Source organism: Hippichthys cyanospilos, chromosome 13, assembly GCF_059441005.1.
Source record: "Hippichthys cyanospilos isolate Australia breed blue-spotted pipefish chromosome 13, RoL_Hcya_1.0, whole genome shotgun sequence".
Taxonomy (NCBI): Eukaryota; Metazoa; Chordata; class Actinopteri; order Syngnathiformes; family Syngnathidae; genus Hippichthys; species Hippichthys cyanospilos.
This window is the reverse complement of record NC_142381.1, coordinates 5,118,284-5,132,963: the sequence shown is the minus strand read 5'-3', so window position 1 is coordinate 5,132,963 and position 14,680 is coordinate 5,118,284. Positions and strand designations below refer to the sequence as shown.

The following is a 14,680-nucleotide window of genomic DNA, read 5'->3' as shown; positions in this document are numbered from 1 at the left end:
TTTGACTGTCCAAGCCCTCGTTTTGTTTAGACACATTTTCATCCTACTTGAAGCTGCATAGATCCGTTTGTGATTCGTTTCCTGGACTAGCCGAGCTTAGTAAATCTTTTTTTGTTTTGCTTAAGACTGAGTTTCATGAGAAAATTACACCTATCAAATAAGTAAACGATAGCATTGGGCTTGCCTTGTTCCTTTGTCAACGAAATCAGTGTCATTAAGAGTGCTGAATAAAACATGCCTAAAATCACTAGTGTGTCATTTCCGGGGAGATTTTTACTGCTGATATCAGTTTTTAGTAAAGACGGATGAAATAAGGAGCAATGCTCATCTCAAGCAAGTGTCTCTTTAAGGCATAACTGTACAAACTTTGACAGTGACCACAAAGTGTGTCCATGTTACCTGGAGAATAAAAAATAACTGGAAAATTAATTGGCACAACCAGGCCATCTTGATTGTGCTCAACAGACACTGTTATGCAGCACAATGATTTGCACGTCAATGTTTAACAATGTTCACTGTTGTGAATTGTTGCTAAGAAGAATTAGCTCATGTTATAATGTTCATACAAAAGCAGATATATATACGGTATTCTCATAAATAATATGAATATTACACATTACACCTTACCTTACCTAGACTGGGAACAATACACTTAACAACTTTCATCTTAAGGAGTGACCTATTTTTTCACTTTATTAGAAACCAAGCCATACCTGGGAATGTAAACGCAATGAAAATCAATGCCATATATATCATTAAGAGGCAGTGGAACTGCCAATTCAACAAAAGTAATTACATAGTGCAAAGCTCTGTCAAGGTAGCTATGTCTGCTTGTTATACAGTATATTGATTGCTTCATTTTTGTTGTTGTGATTAGAAGTTATAAACTGCAGTACAGAATATGTAGACAGCAATACAAATAAAACGTACAATTAAGAAGACAACAACAAGGAAAAAAGTATTACAAGACGTGGAAGAAGATGTGAGATAATGCATAATTCTATCCCGGGATTATTTTAATGACTCAGTCCGTGTGAGACCACAAACATTTTTAAAATGCTTCTCTCTGAATAAGAGTATCTGTGTGATCAAATCTACTTGTGGCCAGAGGGCATTGGCTTATTGAGGCAATGGCCACCACACCCATTCCCACTCCAGTCTGCTCCTGCTCTTTTGTTTTCCTTCTATCCCCACGGTAACCACACTGACTTCCTGCTTTCTCCAAGTGCCTTTATGCCTCAGACAAACAGACTTTCCACTCAATACGCCCAGGCAGGATAGACACATTTACTGGGCAGTAACTAATAGGGACAGGCCAGAAGTGCTATGAAATACAGTCGAGCACATGGTGGGAATGAACTGCCTGCCTCCACTATAGTTAGGCAGGAAATGTTGTGAGAGGCCAGACATGCTTCAAAATATACTTTATCATAGTAAGAAGAGTATGATGTGAATGGCTTTGGTGCGCTTTTATTCAAGATTCAATAGATTTATTGTCATATGTATAGTTGTACCACACAATGAAATTCTTATTCTGTTTCTCTTCCCCGAGCAGCAGACGGCATTGCATAATCGAGCAATCAATAAATAGCAATGAATAAATAAATACTAATAAACAACAAACAGAGACAATGGTGCTAATAATGTAGTGCAGAATATCATATACTGTAGTGCAAAATTTCAATGCAAGATATTGTTTACGCATGCAGTAGGAGGCAAATTCGGTTGTGAGGGATTTGTTGAGAATCCTGATGTCTTGTGGGTAGAAGCTGTTTGCCAGTCTGTCAGTCCTGGCCCTCAGGCTTCTATAGCATCTGCCTGATGGCAGCATTTCTGACAGATCATTTTGTGGGTGTGTCTTGTCCTTGATGATGTTGCGTGCTCGCTGCAGAACCCGGGTTATTATTTTCGAGTTCCTCTCAGAAGCATGGTTTAGTGACACTGGTCAATTTGATAATATTTTCCTGACAGAGTAGCTCTTGATGTAAATAATAATTCTGACTTTTTTTTTTAACTAACAACTTATCAACATATTCAGCAAATGAATGGGCATCCGGATCGTAACTCATTCACATGCAGAGGAGCATCTGTGTAAATATAAATATACCCCAAAATGAGCATTTATGAGGGGAAACGAGTAAAAATGCATGACCTGTTTCAGCCTTGATGCAGCATTACTGCGCTTGCATTGTGCCAGTTATGAGTGTGTTTACTAGTGTCACTACTCATCAGAGCACTGGCAGCCACCTGGGGCCTTATACATTGGAATCCTGGCTGCGTTTTCTGGTTGCTGGGTTCCTTTTTGCACGCAGTGTATGTTAGGGTATTGCAAAATGTTGACTTCAGAGCTCTAATATTAAAGCCTCTGTTTTTACCACGTCTTAAGTCAATTTTTTTTACTATAGATAAAAATAAATTAAACTACTAAAACAGTTGTCGTAACTGAGGCTTTACATCAGGCTCTGGTATAGACCAGACCTGTACACAATTTTGTTCTGTTCACATTTTAGGTTATTTTTTTCAGCTACCCGAAACAGAAAACTGCTCCTGTCTTGTCTGTCAGAAGACCTATAATCATGACTACTGAGCATTTTTAATGATGTTGAAACGTGTGGTACTGTATTTGTATAGTGGAACCTCGAGTGACACGCATTTGCATTAGGTCTGTTTCCCAATTCATTGATAATTATTTGCAACTGACAAAAATGAATAAACAGCTGTTTTATTTTAGATGGCAATTAAGTCACACTCAGATGGCAAATCACACTAAATCACTCCCGATTACATTTACCCTGCAAATAGCATTTTCCGCTAAAAATAAAATCTTTTTCAGACAATGTTTAGGCTACCATGTCAATCATTTGTGAAAGGATGATGGAGCATGTAGAGCGGAACCTCCGCTGACATATGCACCTGCTCTCTCCCTTACGGCGTACAGTTCATAAATAGGAATGTTGATAGAATGAGGTTCCATTACAGTGCAAAATAATTAAAAGCAATTTGAAATGTGCTATCATCATCAAATTACCACAACATAATAAGAGACCCTCCTGCTTGGAGCAGGTGCTGTACTCTCGCATGCCTGGAGGGACGACCACATGGGAGAATGCAAGTAAGGTGAGCAGGTGAAAAACAAACATTTTGGAGTCAAACTCAAGTTGATGTGCGGAGCGGGAGAAAAAAAAAGTCATGCCAGTGACTGAGGTTTAGCTCTCAACTTAGAACTTGAAGGGAGAGGCAGGGTGAATAAGAAATACTAGGAGTGAAGTGGTTGCATAATACTGTACGTGTGTGTGATGGAGCGCTTTTTGTGATGCCGCATTGGTCTAGCAGTGAGCCTGAGAGGTCAGAGACATAAAGTATAACAAAATAATGTGCACAGGAAGTGTCAGCTGCCAGGAAAATCTACGTCATCTTTTAAATGGGCCTACAGGACACAACTACAACACCTTTAAGCCAACTACATTTATTTTAGAAATGTGCACAATCCATTGCAGGATAAGTGACGCTAACATGTTACAAACTTCAAATAAATAGAGCTTGACGGTATTTGCCTTGTATATTTATCTCACAAGATTTGTATAAGTTAATTTGAAAAGCAAGTATAAGAAACTAAATTCACAAAACCTTTGAACAGTTAACCAACCACTTTGATTGACCCAAGCAGCTCATTTGTCCCAATTATAGAACCTTTTTAATAGGGATGGGCTGAGACACAAATCCCATGTAGACAAGATTCTGACGGTATGATAACCTTTAGCAATAATATCACAGTATCGCGGTAAAAAAGAATTGAAATTACACCTCTAAAATACACAATTTAAAATACTTTTGGCTAAAAAGGCATTTTTCTATATCATTTAAAAAAGTGTTATTTGTAAACAAGAGGCGAAGCGGCTATAGAAAATGGATGGATGGATATAATGCAGCATTTGTTACAATAGCAAACGTTTACCACGATAAATGCAAATATTATGGACAAGAAAAAATAATATACTTCCAACTTCGATTCTCAAGTTTGAAGTATTAATGTTTAAACAAAAACATCAATCATTTGTGCATTTTATTAACAGTTAATTATGTCCCACAATTAGTTTACTCAAAGCTCATGTGGCATTCTGCCAGAAAGTTTCAGTGTCTAGGATTTTGGCCTGAGGGTGACCAGAGAGAAAGCTGAGGCAGCATCCTAAATGTCAAGCACCAAGAACTTGTGCACAGTCAGTAAAATGACAACTTTTCAGCTGAAGACAACATTATTGATGTTGTTTGCAAATCCACTTAACATTGGCAAGACCTGTGCCACAATATCCCATCAAAAAAAGAACTACTTAAATCTATTTTTTTTAAGTAATGATGCTGTAATTATATCTGGAAATTTGTGAGGAGGGGCACTACATGGACAATATATGGATGCAACAAACATCATTATCTCATTCTTCTGAGAAGGCTTGACACTCTATTTTGGAATGAATCTCTGGGAATGTTTGCCATTGCATGCAATCTCTTTTGCACTTCCATCCTAAAGGAGTAACAAGGTGGAGGTCAAGGCTCCATGAGCTAATCCTATTATTTCACATGAAATACATCCATCCAGGCCTTTCTTACTGTGTGCTCTGATGCAGTCAGAACAGGAAAGCACATTTCTCAATCTGTTCCCACACCAGATGAATTGTTCTAATGACTTGGTAAGGGGGAATAATAGTATGTCTGTGCAAACCGAGGTTATCAATGAACATTTTTAGAGAAATTACCAACATAATCAAACAGGCAAAATGATCAAGTTGGATAAAGAAGTATGGCATGGTATAAAGCTGTCCCAAAAGAAAGATTATGTAACACATGTGTCACACCATCTACAACATGTCTTCAATGCCCTAATGTGACATCAACCTTTGATTTCTTCGCAGGTGATGCAGCAAAAAATAAATTTCAACTACTACAACAACTGACAATAACAATAATAATAATAACATTAACACAACATGCAGCAAAATACCAATAACACAAATTTGCACGACCTGATCTAAGACGTGTGGAAAAGTATGGAGAATAATTATAATAATTAAGAGTTACAGTAAAGCAAGCTACTCCAGTAAGTCAGATCAGAGTGTTACCACATAGTCTCTGGGAACACGCAGCCACATTAAATAAATGTGGGAATAGCTTTTGTAAGGAGCAAAGGAAACTCTCTTGACAATTATATAAGAAAAAGGCCCTGAGCCTCTCTGTCTCCCAAACACACTCACAGACACATGCACATGAATACACAACATAAACACATACTGTGCATGCACCGACAATAATACACATGAACACACCTGACAGGCACAAACTCAGTCAGAAGGAGAAACAGCCTCAGGAGGTTGTGACACAACTACCTGGGTAGATTCTATCAGCAGCACTCTATCAGAACTGTTACAGCTGGTGGCTGCAGGATGTCACGGTGCGTATGGGTTTGCACCTTTGTAGAGCAGTGTGGCTGAATAAACAGCAGTGACAGGTTTGGGAGCACATGTGGCTTGTATTGCAGATCTGCGCTGTACCTTATTGATACACCTTCACAGTGTTCGACAAACACATTACAACCTGGTGCTGTGTATTAATCTAAAGATGGATGCTCGTGGAATGAGAGATCCTAAAGAATACATTTGGAATGCATGCATAAGAAAATGCAAAATGTATGTACAGTACTGTACTCTCTATCCGAGTGAGTCAGGCGTACTTAGGATGTATCACTAGGGCAGAGCGTGCGGTGACAAATATTGTAAACAAAAGTGATTTAAAAAATTTACACTCACAGAGTAAAGTCAGCATATGAGAACTGGTATCCCAGCATGTGTCTAACGTTGCGTGCACAAATAGCACGTTCCATCACTGACTTACTCTTTGCCCAAACAGCCACTGCCTGCTGAGTCATGCATTCATAATTAATAGACAGTGTTGCATAATATGATTATGCCTGAACATACCCGGCTTGGTCTTATACTTAATCATGCAACATTTCTGATTTAAGTTTTAATCAGCATGAAGCCCTTAATAAATTTACCACTAACCCAACGAGTCAGTACGGACGCTATCACACCATCGGTACCAAACCACGACAAACTGTCCCCTCAATCTAAAGAAGAATTAACAGATCCAATGAGAGGAGAGGAAAGGAGAGGGGGCAGTGACTTGAGGAGAGATCCATTTAAATGAAATGAAGAAGAGAGGCGTCAGCATTAGCAGTTAATCCACTGCAGTGAGAACGCTTTCTTTTTGCCTGCGGCCTCCAGGCGCGAGTAGTCTTTCTAATAGGGAACAGTAACAGACACTGTAGCGCACCTAAAAGATTTCTGTCAAAGCCTCAATTCATGTGAGGTGAATAAGACACGGAAAATGTGTAACATCTGCGGATGCTTCACATAAATGTCTCTCACCATTCGACGACCTTTCCAGTGGTGCATGTCCCCACCCTGGGGCAGGCTACGACACAAACATGCACACAAAAAGGAAACATCTCTCATTCCTTCTCACTCTCTTTTCTCTACCACCCCCTTTTCTCTCTCTGTCACCCACACACTGTCTTCTTTTAGCCCTTGCTTAAAAAGGCTACCTAAAGATAGAAGCAAGTAGATGAACACGAGACAGCCAGTGTCATGGCAACATTGCGCAGTGGTTTTCAAACACCACTTAACATCAAGTGCTACAACTGCTTAATTCAATCATGAGACCTCATTTAAGAAATCAAATTCCGTTTAGAGGTCACAGAATAGGGATATCAATATTAATTAGAAATAAACATTCATAAACCATTTTAGTGTGGTTTTATTGAAGATCACATTTCACTTTGTTCTGCTATCCTAACCCTAACCCTAACCCGTATTTTACGATACAAACTTCTCTACAACTCCAGACTGCACTCATGCAGTACCACAGTTCCTTACGGTGTATCCTGTCATAGACTTTAGAATGAAAAAGACACACTGCTGCAATGTAAACTGCAATATTGTTATACACTCATGATATTATACACGTAATGCAAAGTTACTCTTCAAGTATTTCCAACAGCACTAACCAATATATTCTTACCATGACTAAAACATAAATGGTTATGCAGCACAAGTTATTAAAAAAAGATTATGCAGAGAATACCTTGTGCACGTGTATTCCTGTAGATGCAAATGCGAAACCATCTTTTAATATCATCCCACTTGGCTACTTTAAAATGAATAATGTCTTAAGAAGATTGGATAAAATCAATCTGAATAGTCATCACATCAACGCGTCATTTCCTACATTGTTGATGATGTATCGACTCAACCCATGTAATCTCCATTTTAAAAGTGCCCGTTTAGGACAGATAAACAGACAATGCTCCAACCTTTTTCTACTGTGACACTATGTTTGGCGAATCAGCTGAAGGACATTCTTATGCACACACATACACAGACACCGCAAAGACTATCATCAACTCAACACCTACAGTATGTCGTCCCTGAATTTTTGACCACGTGCTGTGACCTGCTGCAGATGCGACTAGATCTGGCTGCTAGTTAGATTGATTTGCGTCATGCTTTCCCCCCGCCCCCTTCTTCCCTACCCACGTACGTACATGTATGTCTCAAGATATTGTGGCGATGCTTCTTTGTTTATGCGCGTGCCATTTTTTTCCCAGGCTTATACTATAACCCTTGCTAGGGAAATGGCAAAACATTCATTCCCCTTCTCATCCCCTGCGTTTTGCTTTTCTTATCTTAGATGTCAGAGCAGTGCAGAGCAGTTGCATGCTCACAGGAATAACTTCTATACTACCTTGTTCATTATTGTTTTTGTGCCTCTAGGACAGTTTGAGTCTGTTTAAGTGATTATTGTTGCCTTGTATTTGTGCAGGTGTAATGACAATAAAGCTATCCTACACTATCCTATCCATGTTCTTAGCCGCTTATCCTCACTAGGGTCGCGGGCGTGCTGGAGCTCATCCCAACTGTCTCCAGGCAGTAGGCTGGGTACACCCTGAACTGCTTGCCAGCCAATCTGATTGCAAACATAGATGAACAATCCCACACACACCTTAGGGTAAACTGGTGTCCGATATACCTACCATGCATGTTTTTGAGAATAAGGGAGGAAACCAGAGAAATCCCATGTGGGCATGGGGAAAACATGCAAACCGCAAACAAGCAGGCTTGATCTGGTATCAAACCCGTGATTTCTCCACTTTGAGAAGGGCATGCTAGGAACGCTTCTCAATATCATCTCACCGGTATAAAAGGAGTGTGTATGTTTAGATTTGTCTTCAATCGTGTAATTTTATATAATTAACAATCAATTATTTTGCCGACGGACAAGCCTAAGCAAGGTGTGCGATCAAGAAGAATTTACAGCGGAATCTGCAGAATGCTCACACCCTCATATTAGAAGCACGTCCTAATGGAGAGTGTATTGACGATGAGATATTCTTTTATCCAGTAGCTACCTAGCAATAACCAAGAGGATGTGATGGCAAAATAAGCAGTTTTTAATAATACATATGTGTTTGGTCAGCAGTTTCATTAAAGATATTTTTCATCTATTTACTGAATGGCTCTTAAAACTTTAGAGAGCAAAGCGGTGAGTGTTTATTTTGGATATGCTCAACTCACAATGTTGACTTGTAATGGTTCTGACCCAGGCCGTAGAAGCCTCTTCCTTTTGCAGCTACTGCCTGCTGACCGCAGACGTACTGATGACGATGAGGACTTACCCACATCTGTTGGACGTAACAAAAAAAGTGGACAAGAGATGAGCCCATTAAATTTCACATTCATATATACAAAATAAATAAATAAACTTGTGTTTTACCTGACTGAGGCAGGAGAAGAGCCAAGGTAGTTAAAGAACTATGGGGCAGCGGGAGGGAGCGACATCGCTGCAGAGAAGCCTTCAGGGGTGGTTCTGATGGAGACACCCCAGGAGGACGAGACAAGGCCTAGAGGGTACTCAGAAGTTAGGACAATTCCTAAAATCCGTACTCATGTACACAGCATCTCTGCCTTTCTGCTTGCGTTCAGTGAATTCAAAATATTTCACATCCAGCATGCTAAATGGAGTGGTGTGTTAGTGGTGCAAGCCTGGCTGCAAACTGTCAGACTACACAGTACATCAAACCAGCCAGGCAGCCTCTGAGGTTCAAACAAAGTGACTTTTGAGTTAGGTTAACGAGAAGGCGAACTTATGGGAGCAATGAGGCAGAAAATTGGACATGGAGGAAAAATGAGAGAAGGAAGGAGAGGCAACAAAAAGAAAGACAGAAGAATGAGAGAGGGGGATGTGAGCTGGTAGACAAGAGGCATCCAGAAATAAAGGCCTTTCTTTATAAATGGGACAGAGCATGCTTGCATTGTTGCAGCTAACAGTGAGTAGTGTATAAAGACTGTGTTAGGAACAGGCTGACCTTCGGGATCTGTAGTGCGTTCATTCATTATGGCCTTGTGTTCTATTTATCAGTGCGGTGGTGGAGACTTTAAGTAGGACTCAGAACTCATTTTGAAACTGCCTTTTGAAAGGAAGGGGGGTGCATTTACATTGTACTGTGCATAAGGTGAAAAATTCCTACAGTGCATTTCAATATATTGATACCAAATGCAATTAAGGATGCTCAAATGGCCTGTGTGGTATTTTAACATCTTACTCTGTCGTGCAACTCCGTGGACTGCGTCGTGCTAGTAACACTGGCTTCAATGACAGAGCAGGGCCTGGGACGAGCAGGGGTACATTTAAGCCCGAGGGAGTGTTGCATGGTGGGATTAGGTCCGTGCCTCCGTTGGCATAGTGAGCCAAACTCACTATAGTTGTAGAGTTCTTGGTCTGGGTTGGGTCTCCACAGATCCAATACAGCTGATGCCGGGCGAGGACGGGGACGCAGCAGCTTCTGAGGTACAGAGGTCTTCTCTGTGTTAGAGTAGGGCAAGGCTGGGGCTGGCAGTCTTACACTGCAGCCTGTCTGGCTTGCAATCTGCTCACACAGCTGGGATTGGCAAACATTCTCAGAGGCTTGGCCCAGACACAAGATGCAACAATAAATGCTTACAGGACACTACATTAGGTACACCCAGAATCAAACAAGACCCGTTACTCGCACACTGTGCCTTTAAATTATAAGGATTTATTTTGATTGACAGCCACAAATGTATTGTTTAAAATAATATTTTGATGGGCTGTACCGATGGAAAATTAACAATGATTCAGTCAGCGATATCTATTTTTTTCCAGGTATTTTTAATGATTGATTGAGATGCCACAAAACACTGAAGAACAGGTGCTTTACCAAATACAGACCTGTTTACTTCAGGTCATTGGTGGTGTAGTGGTGCACGTAGCTGACTTTTGTGCAGCCAGCGTGGGATTGATTCCCACTCATGAACTGTAGGTGTAAATTTCAGTGTCAGTGGGAACCATTCAGGGAATATTCTGTCTGATGCTCACAGTCAGCTGGGATAAGATCAAGCTCATTTACAACATTAAAGGATGAGCGGTGGAAAGCTGGTAGATAACGGATGGCTTGGTATTTAATGTAAATCAAAAAAGAGAAAGTGTTAATAATAGCATAATTTTTTTATCCTTCACAAATTTGAACACAAATAGATTTTAGAAAAACAAATGATCCAAATGTTGGTCTTAGGAGAAGACAACAACAACAACAACAACAACATAACTCTAACTAATAAACTCTGGTAAACATCTATGTCGACTCACAAATTGGGCCGCAGAACCACTAGTTCTCATGATCTTGCATAACAATTGTGCTGAGTATTGCAATGTCTTTTCTCATTTTGTCAGTTGGATTTGGGCTACCATGTTCTGACTCAATACCTTGACGAAAATGCCCCCCAAAAAAATTAAAATAGGCATCACCGTTGTAAAAGGGGGGACAACAATCTTCACGGGGGGAGAGGGCTACATAAGCATGCTACATGAGGTATGAAGTACTGCCATTGCAATTACTACCTCCTCTTTCCAACAGATGGTGCTAAATGATAACAGAAACAGGCGCTATATTTACGTCAGTTCATGATTGGTGAAATGAATTCACTTATTATTTCAGATATTTATATCATACCTACTGGGATTTAAATCACGGGATGGTGACAGCTTTGATGCTGTTTATTTATTCTGTTGCTGTTCCAGGAAAATAAATGCATGTAAATAAAACTGTTGCAAGAACCAAAATTTGAACATGGAGAGTAATGCATGCATATGGTAGTGTTAAAGATTAGAAAAGTCTGCGTTGAATCGCGGTTATGACAGAACTGTTAAACATTATGAGACTGGCTACCTACGATTTTACACAAATTCCATTATGGGATGCAAACGATAAATAAAAGCACATTTTATATACTAAAATTGCTTATAAATGAATAATGTACATTACCTTAAATATCTCCTCAGTGGAATTAGATGATGGTATGCTACTGGTTGTACTCTCTTTGCCATATATTTGTGATTGAATATTCACTTCCTGTATCCGTTTTGAGTCAGGTGAAGCATCCTTGGAATCCTCATCATTTCCTGTGTCATCCTTCACCTTTTCTCTTTGGAGCAGACAGTTCAGTGGATTCATTTCATGCTCAGCATGATTGTTTGTAACTGAGTGAGGAACATGATTTTCTACAGTGGTGAATTTCTGGTTTGATGCTGTGTCTATATGATTGCCTGTACTCTCTAAGCTTTGAATACCATTTACGCTACCAGACACTGAGCAAGCTTTGAACATAACTTCACCTGTCACAGGTGCCAGGACGTCATGTTCAAAGCAACTGAATTTTGAGGGCTTAGCGGTCAATGACGACGAAGGAGAATTCTGACCCTGCAGAAGTCCTTCGCCACGGACCGTTAGGGACACACTGTGAACTTTGTGTACAGTGCAATGGGGAGCCTGAGGCAAACTAATTGGGGTCTTTTCTTCCTCGGGAGGGGAGAAAGAGCGGGATGTTGTCCGCCACTTTCTGGCTGTTTCTGCTACATTATTGAAAAATTTAAACAGTCCACCAAAGTGTCCTTTTATTTCTGGATTTTTTGGAGGCAATGCATGGAAGTCTTTGACATTCTCAAGGTCTACAGAACCATATTCAGAGTCAATAGTCTTGTCAAGAGAGTGAAGCTCAGAATCAAAGCTCCTTTCTGAATAGGCAGGATTTGTCTTCCCCAAAAGAGAGATCCTCCTCAAGTAGCTCCACACATCTTTGTGCCGCCTTCCTGCACCTTGGGTGGTACTTCTGCTACCCTTAACACAAGTCTCCTCACAGCCTGCAACTTTGTTACAGTTAGTTGAATTGTTGTGATTTCGTTTTGAGTAGGAAACCCTTTCTGATGGCTTACAGCCATTATGAACTGTAGTTTCTGGCACCGCAGTGGTCTGATGGTCATCCATCGGAGCTGGGAGGTCAATGTCTTCAAAGGAACAGTCAAACTCTGCTGTATAGCCAGCATATGAATGCCGCTTGCTACGGTGTTTAAGTGTGTCCCTACTGGATTGTTGTGGTGTGCCAAAGTCTCTGCAGAAGGAGCCCTCGTCCACCAATGAGTTGCTAAGCTTGGCACTAGACAATTTGCCAACCTTTCCCCTGAACACAGAGGGAGATTTAAGTTTCTTAAAGGAGCGAACTTTATCAGCAAATGAGAGTTTGGGGATGGAAGCTTCCCCAAGTAGAATCATGGAGTGGGGTCTTTGCCCCAGCTCGGAGACTCCTCTTTTCCGGTTCAAAATCTTCCAGATGCCCCCAGTGGCACGAGGTCTCTTGTTGACCTCCTGTCTGTCCTTGACAGGGGTCTGAAAAGATGGGGCCTGGGCCTCACCCAGCATCTCTGCAGGATCTGACCCAGACTCTTTAATACAAACACTGCTGGTCTCATTCTCTACGTCCAGAGAAACATTAAACACTCGGTTGACAAACCCATTAGGGTTGATACTCTCAGGGGCAGGATTGTCTAGTTGCGCCATCATCTGTCATTCCACAATGTCAGCTATCTGCTCCAATGAACATCATGTCTTGGTCCTCCCTCGCTCTCTCTCATCAACACCTAAAATGTTGAACAAACAACACAAAAGAACAGTTTTGTCATCAACCATAATCACCATACTTCCCCACCATCTTATTGAGAGAAACTAGATTTCCATTTAAACCAGGAGGCAGAAACCCTAAAGTCTGCAATGCCTCGCTATTTGACGTTGGTTGTGGTATCAAATCAGCTGTTTCAGAAAACTAATGCCAAGTTAGAGAACTGCCATGGTCAAGGCATGTATCACAGCCCCTTTAAAGTAGATTGTGTACAAAGAATGCCTGTGAAATGTGCAAAGTGCTTGTTTATAGTGACCGTTTCAATGAATTCAAAGAGATGTTATTGTCACATGTATAGTACTATTCCACACAGTGGAATTCTTATTCTCTTCACTCTCTGAGCACACTACATTCCATAATCGAGCAAATAATTTGCTTACTGTTTTTTTTTCTTTCTACAAGCCACCTAAATGTTCTCGTTTGGAATAATTAATTATCTATTAATCCATACGATACCGTACATTAGGATTCATCCATCCATTCAAGGAAAGTAAAAAAAAAAAAAAGAAGTAAAATACAAATAAGAACATTTTTACTAATGTAAATTTGATATTATGAATATTTTCGTGTGATATATTATCCCCGTGCCACAATTATGACTCAACTAAGATACAAAACTTACATTAAGGAAAGACGATTCTTGTCAGTCAACTTGTGACACTTTCCAGATAAATAGTGACACTGGGCGTCCACTTTAGAAAACGCAGTTTCTTCAAACACCAACATCACAAGTCGCACGTTGAAGATAAAGTTGTTCGCTTACTTCGCAGTCGTTAGTGAAGATGGCATCGTCGCAGGAGTCCTCAAAGTCAACAAAACTCCGACTTTCACACACACGCGAACCTCTGCCTGTTTAGCGGCTTAGCTGACATCCATGGGCGAACAGCAGTCTGCAGGATCCTTTCCTGCTCGGTTTACACAACAAAACCTCGCCCGAGCCTGTCTGACCGAAAGCGACTGGTGTGTGTTAAGCCACACACCAGTGAACTATTGGCCTGCGAGCACGCGCGCGGCCGCAGACTCGTCAGCACAGATTTATGCACGCGCACACGAGATCTCACATGCATTATTGTTGTTATTATTTGCAGTACTTGTGAATTGAATTCAGCCCTTAAATGTATGTGTTTCCCCTTCCATAACACCATTTTCTCCATATTGGCGTATGAACAATTGCAGAAAGAGAAAAATACAATTCTGCTTGCATTACTATTGTTGTGCTGTCAACATGTGGTCAATTGTGGACGGATTACTATGGTAAAAACGTTCCAGTGGGTGCTGGTCTGATATATCTGTAACACTCGAGTTACAGTAGCTCAAATGCACAGGGGGAGAAACAAATCTTGTCTCCCCTCTACATGTTGAGCACACTTACAACAGTTGTTATACACACCACTACATTCGATTTGAATGAAAACACATTCAGATTACGACTATACAGTTACATATTTGATTACAAACAATGTTTAAAACAATGCAAATATAATACTCTGAATAAAACGTAATGGGCATACACATAAGATTATGTTGGAATCAAACTAAGCTTCTCTGTGTGTAGCATAAGTATACTGCAAAAAGGAATATGCTTAGCAACTGTTGAGTCT

The 14,680-nt window shown here is 40.4% G+C and overlaps 1 protein-coding gene across 1 annotated transcript in view; it reads right to left on the bottom strand.

Moving 5' to 3' along the window:
• Positions 1 to 13,910, bottom strand: part of LOC148413563 (rho guanine nucleotide exchange factor 9) — a 38,667-nt gene extending 24,757 nt beyond the window's left edge. The window contains exons 1-5 of the mRNA XM_088431554.1: positions 13,843 to 13,910; positions 11,393 to 13,041; positions 9,653 to 9,988; positions 8,824 to 8,950; positions 8,625 to 8,731 (exon numbers count right to left, since the gene is read on the bottom strand). Of these exons, the coding sequence (XP_088287680.1) occupies positions 8,625 to 8,731; positions 8,824 to 8,950; positions 9,653 to 9,988; positions 11,393 to 12,964 (2,142 nt within the window). The 5' untranslated portion in view covers positions 12,965 to 13,041; positions 13,843 to 13,910. The remainder of the gene's footprint in view (positions 1 to 8,624; positions 8,732 to 8,823; positions 8,951 to 9,652; positions 9,989 to 11,392; positions 13,042 to 13,842) is intronic.
• Between the last annotated feature and the right edge of the window lie 770 nt (positions 13,911 to 14,680).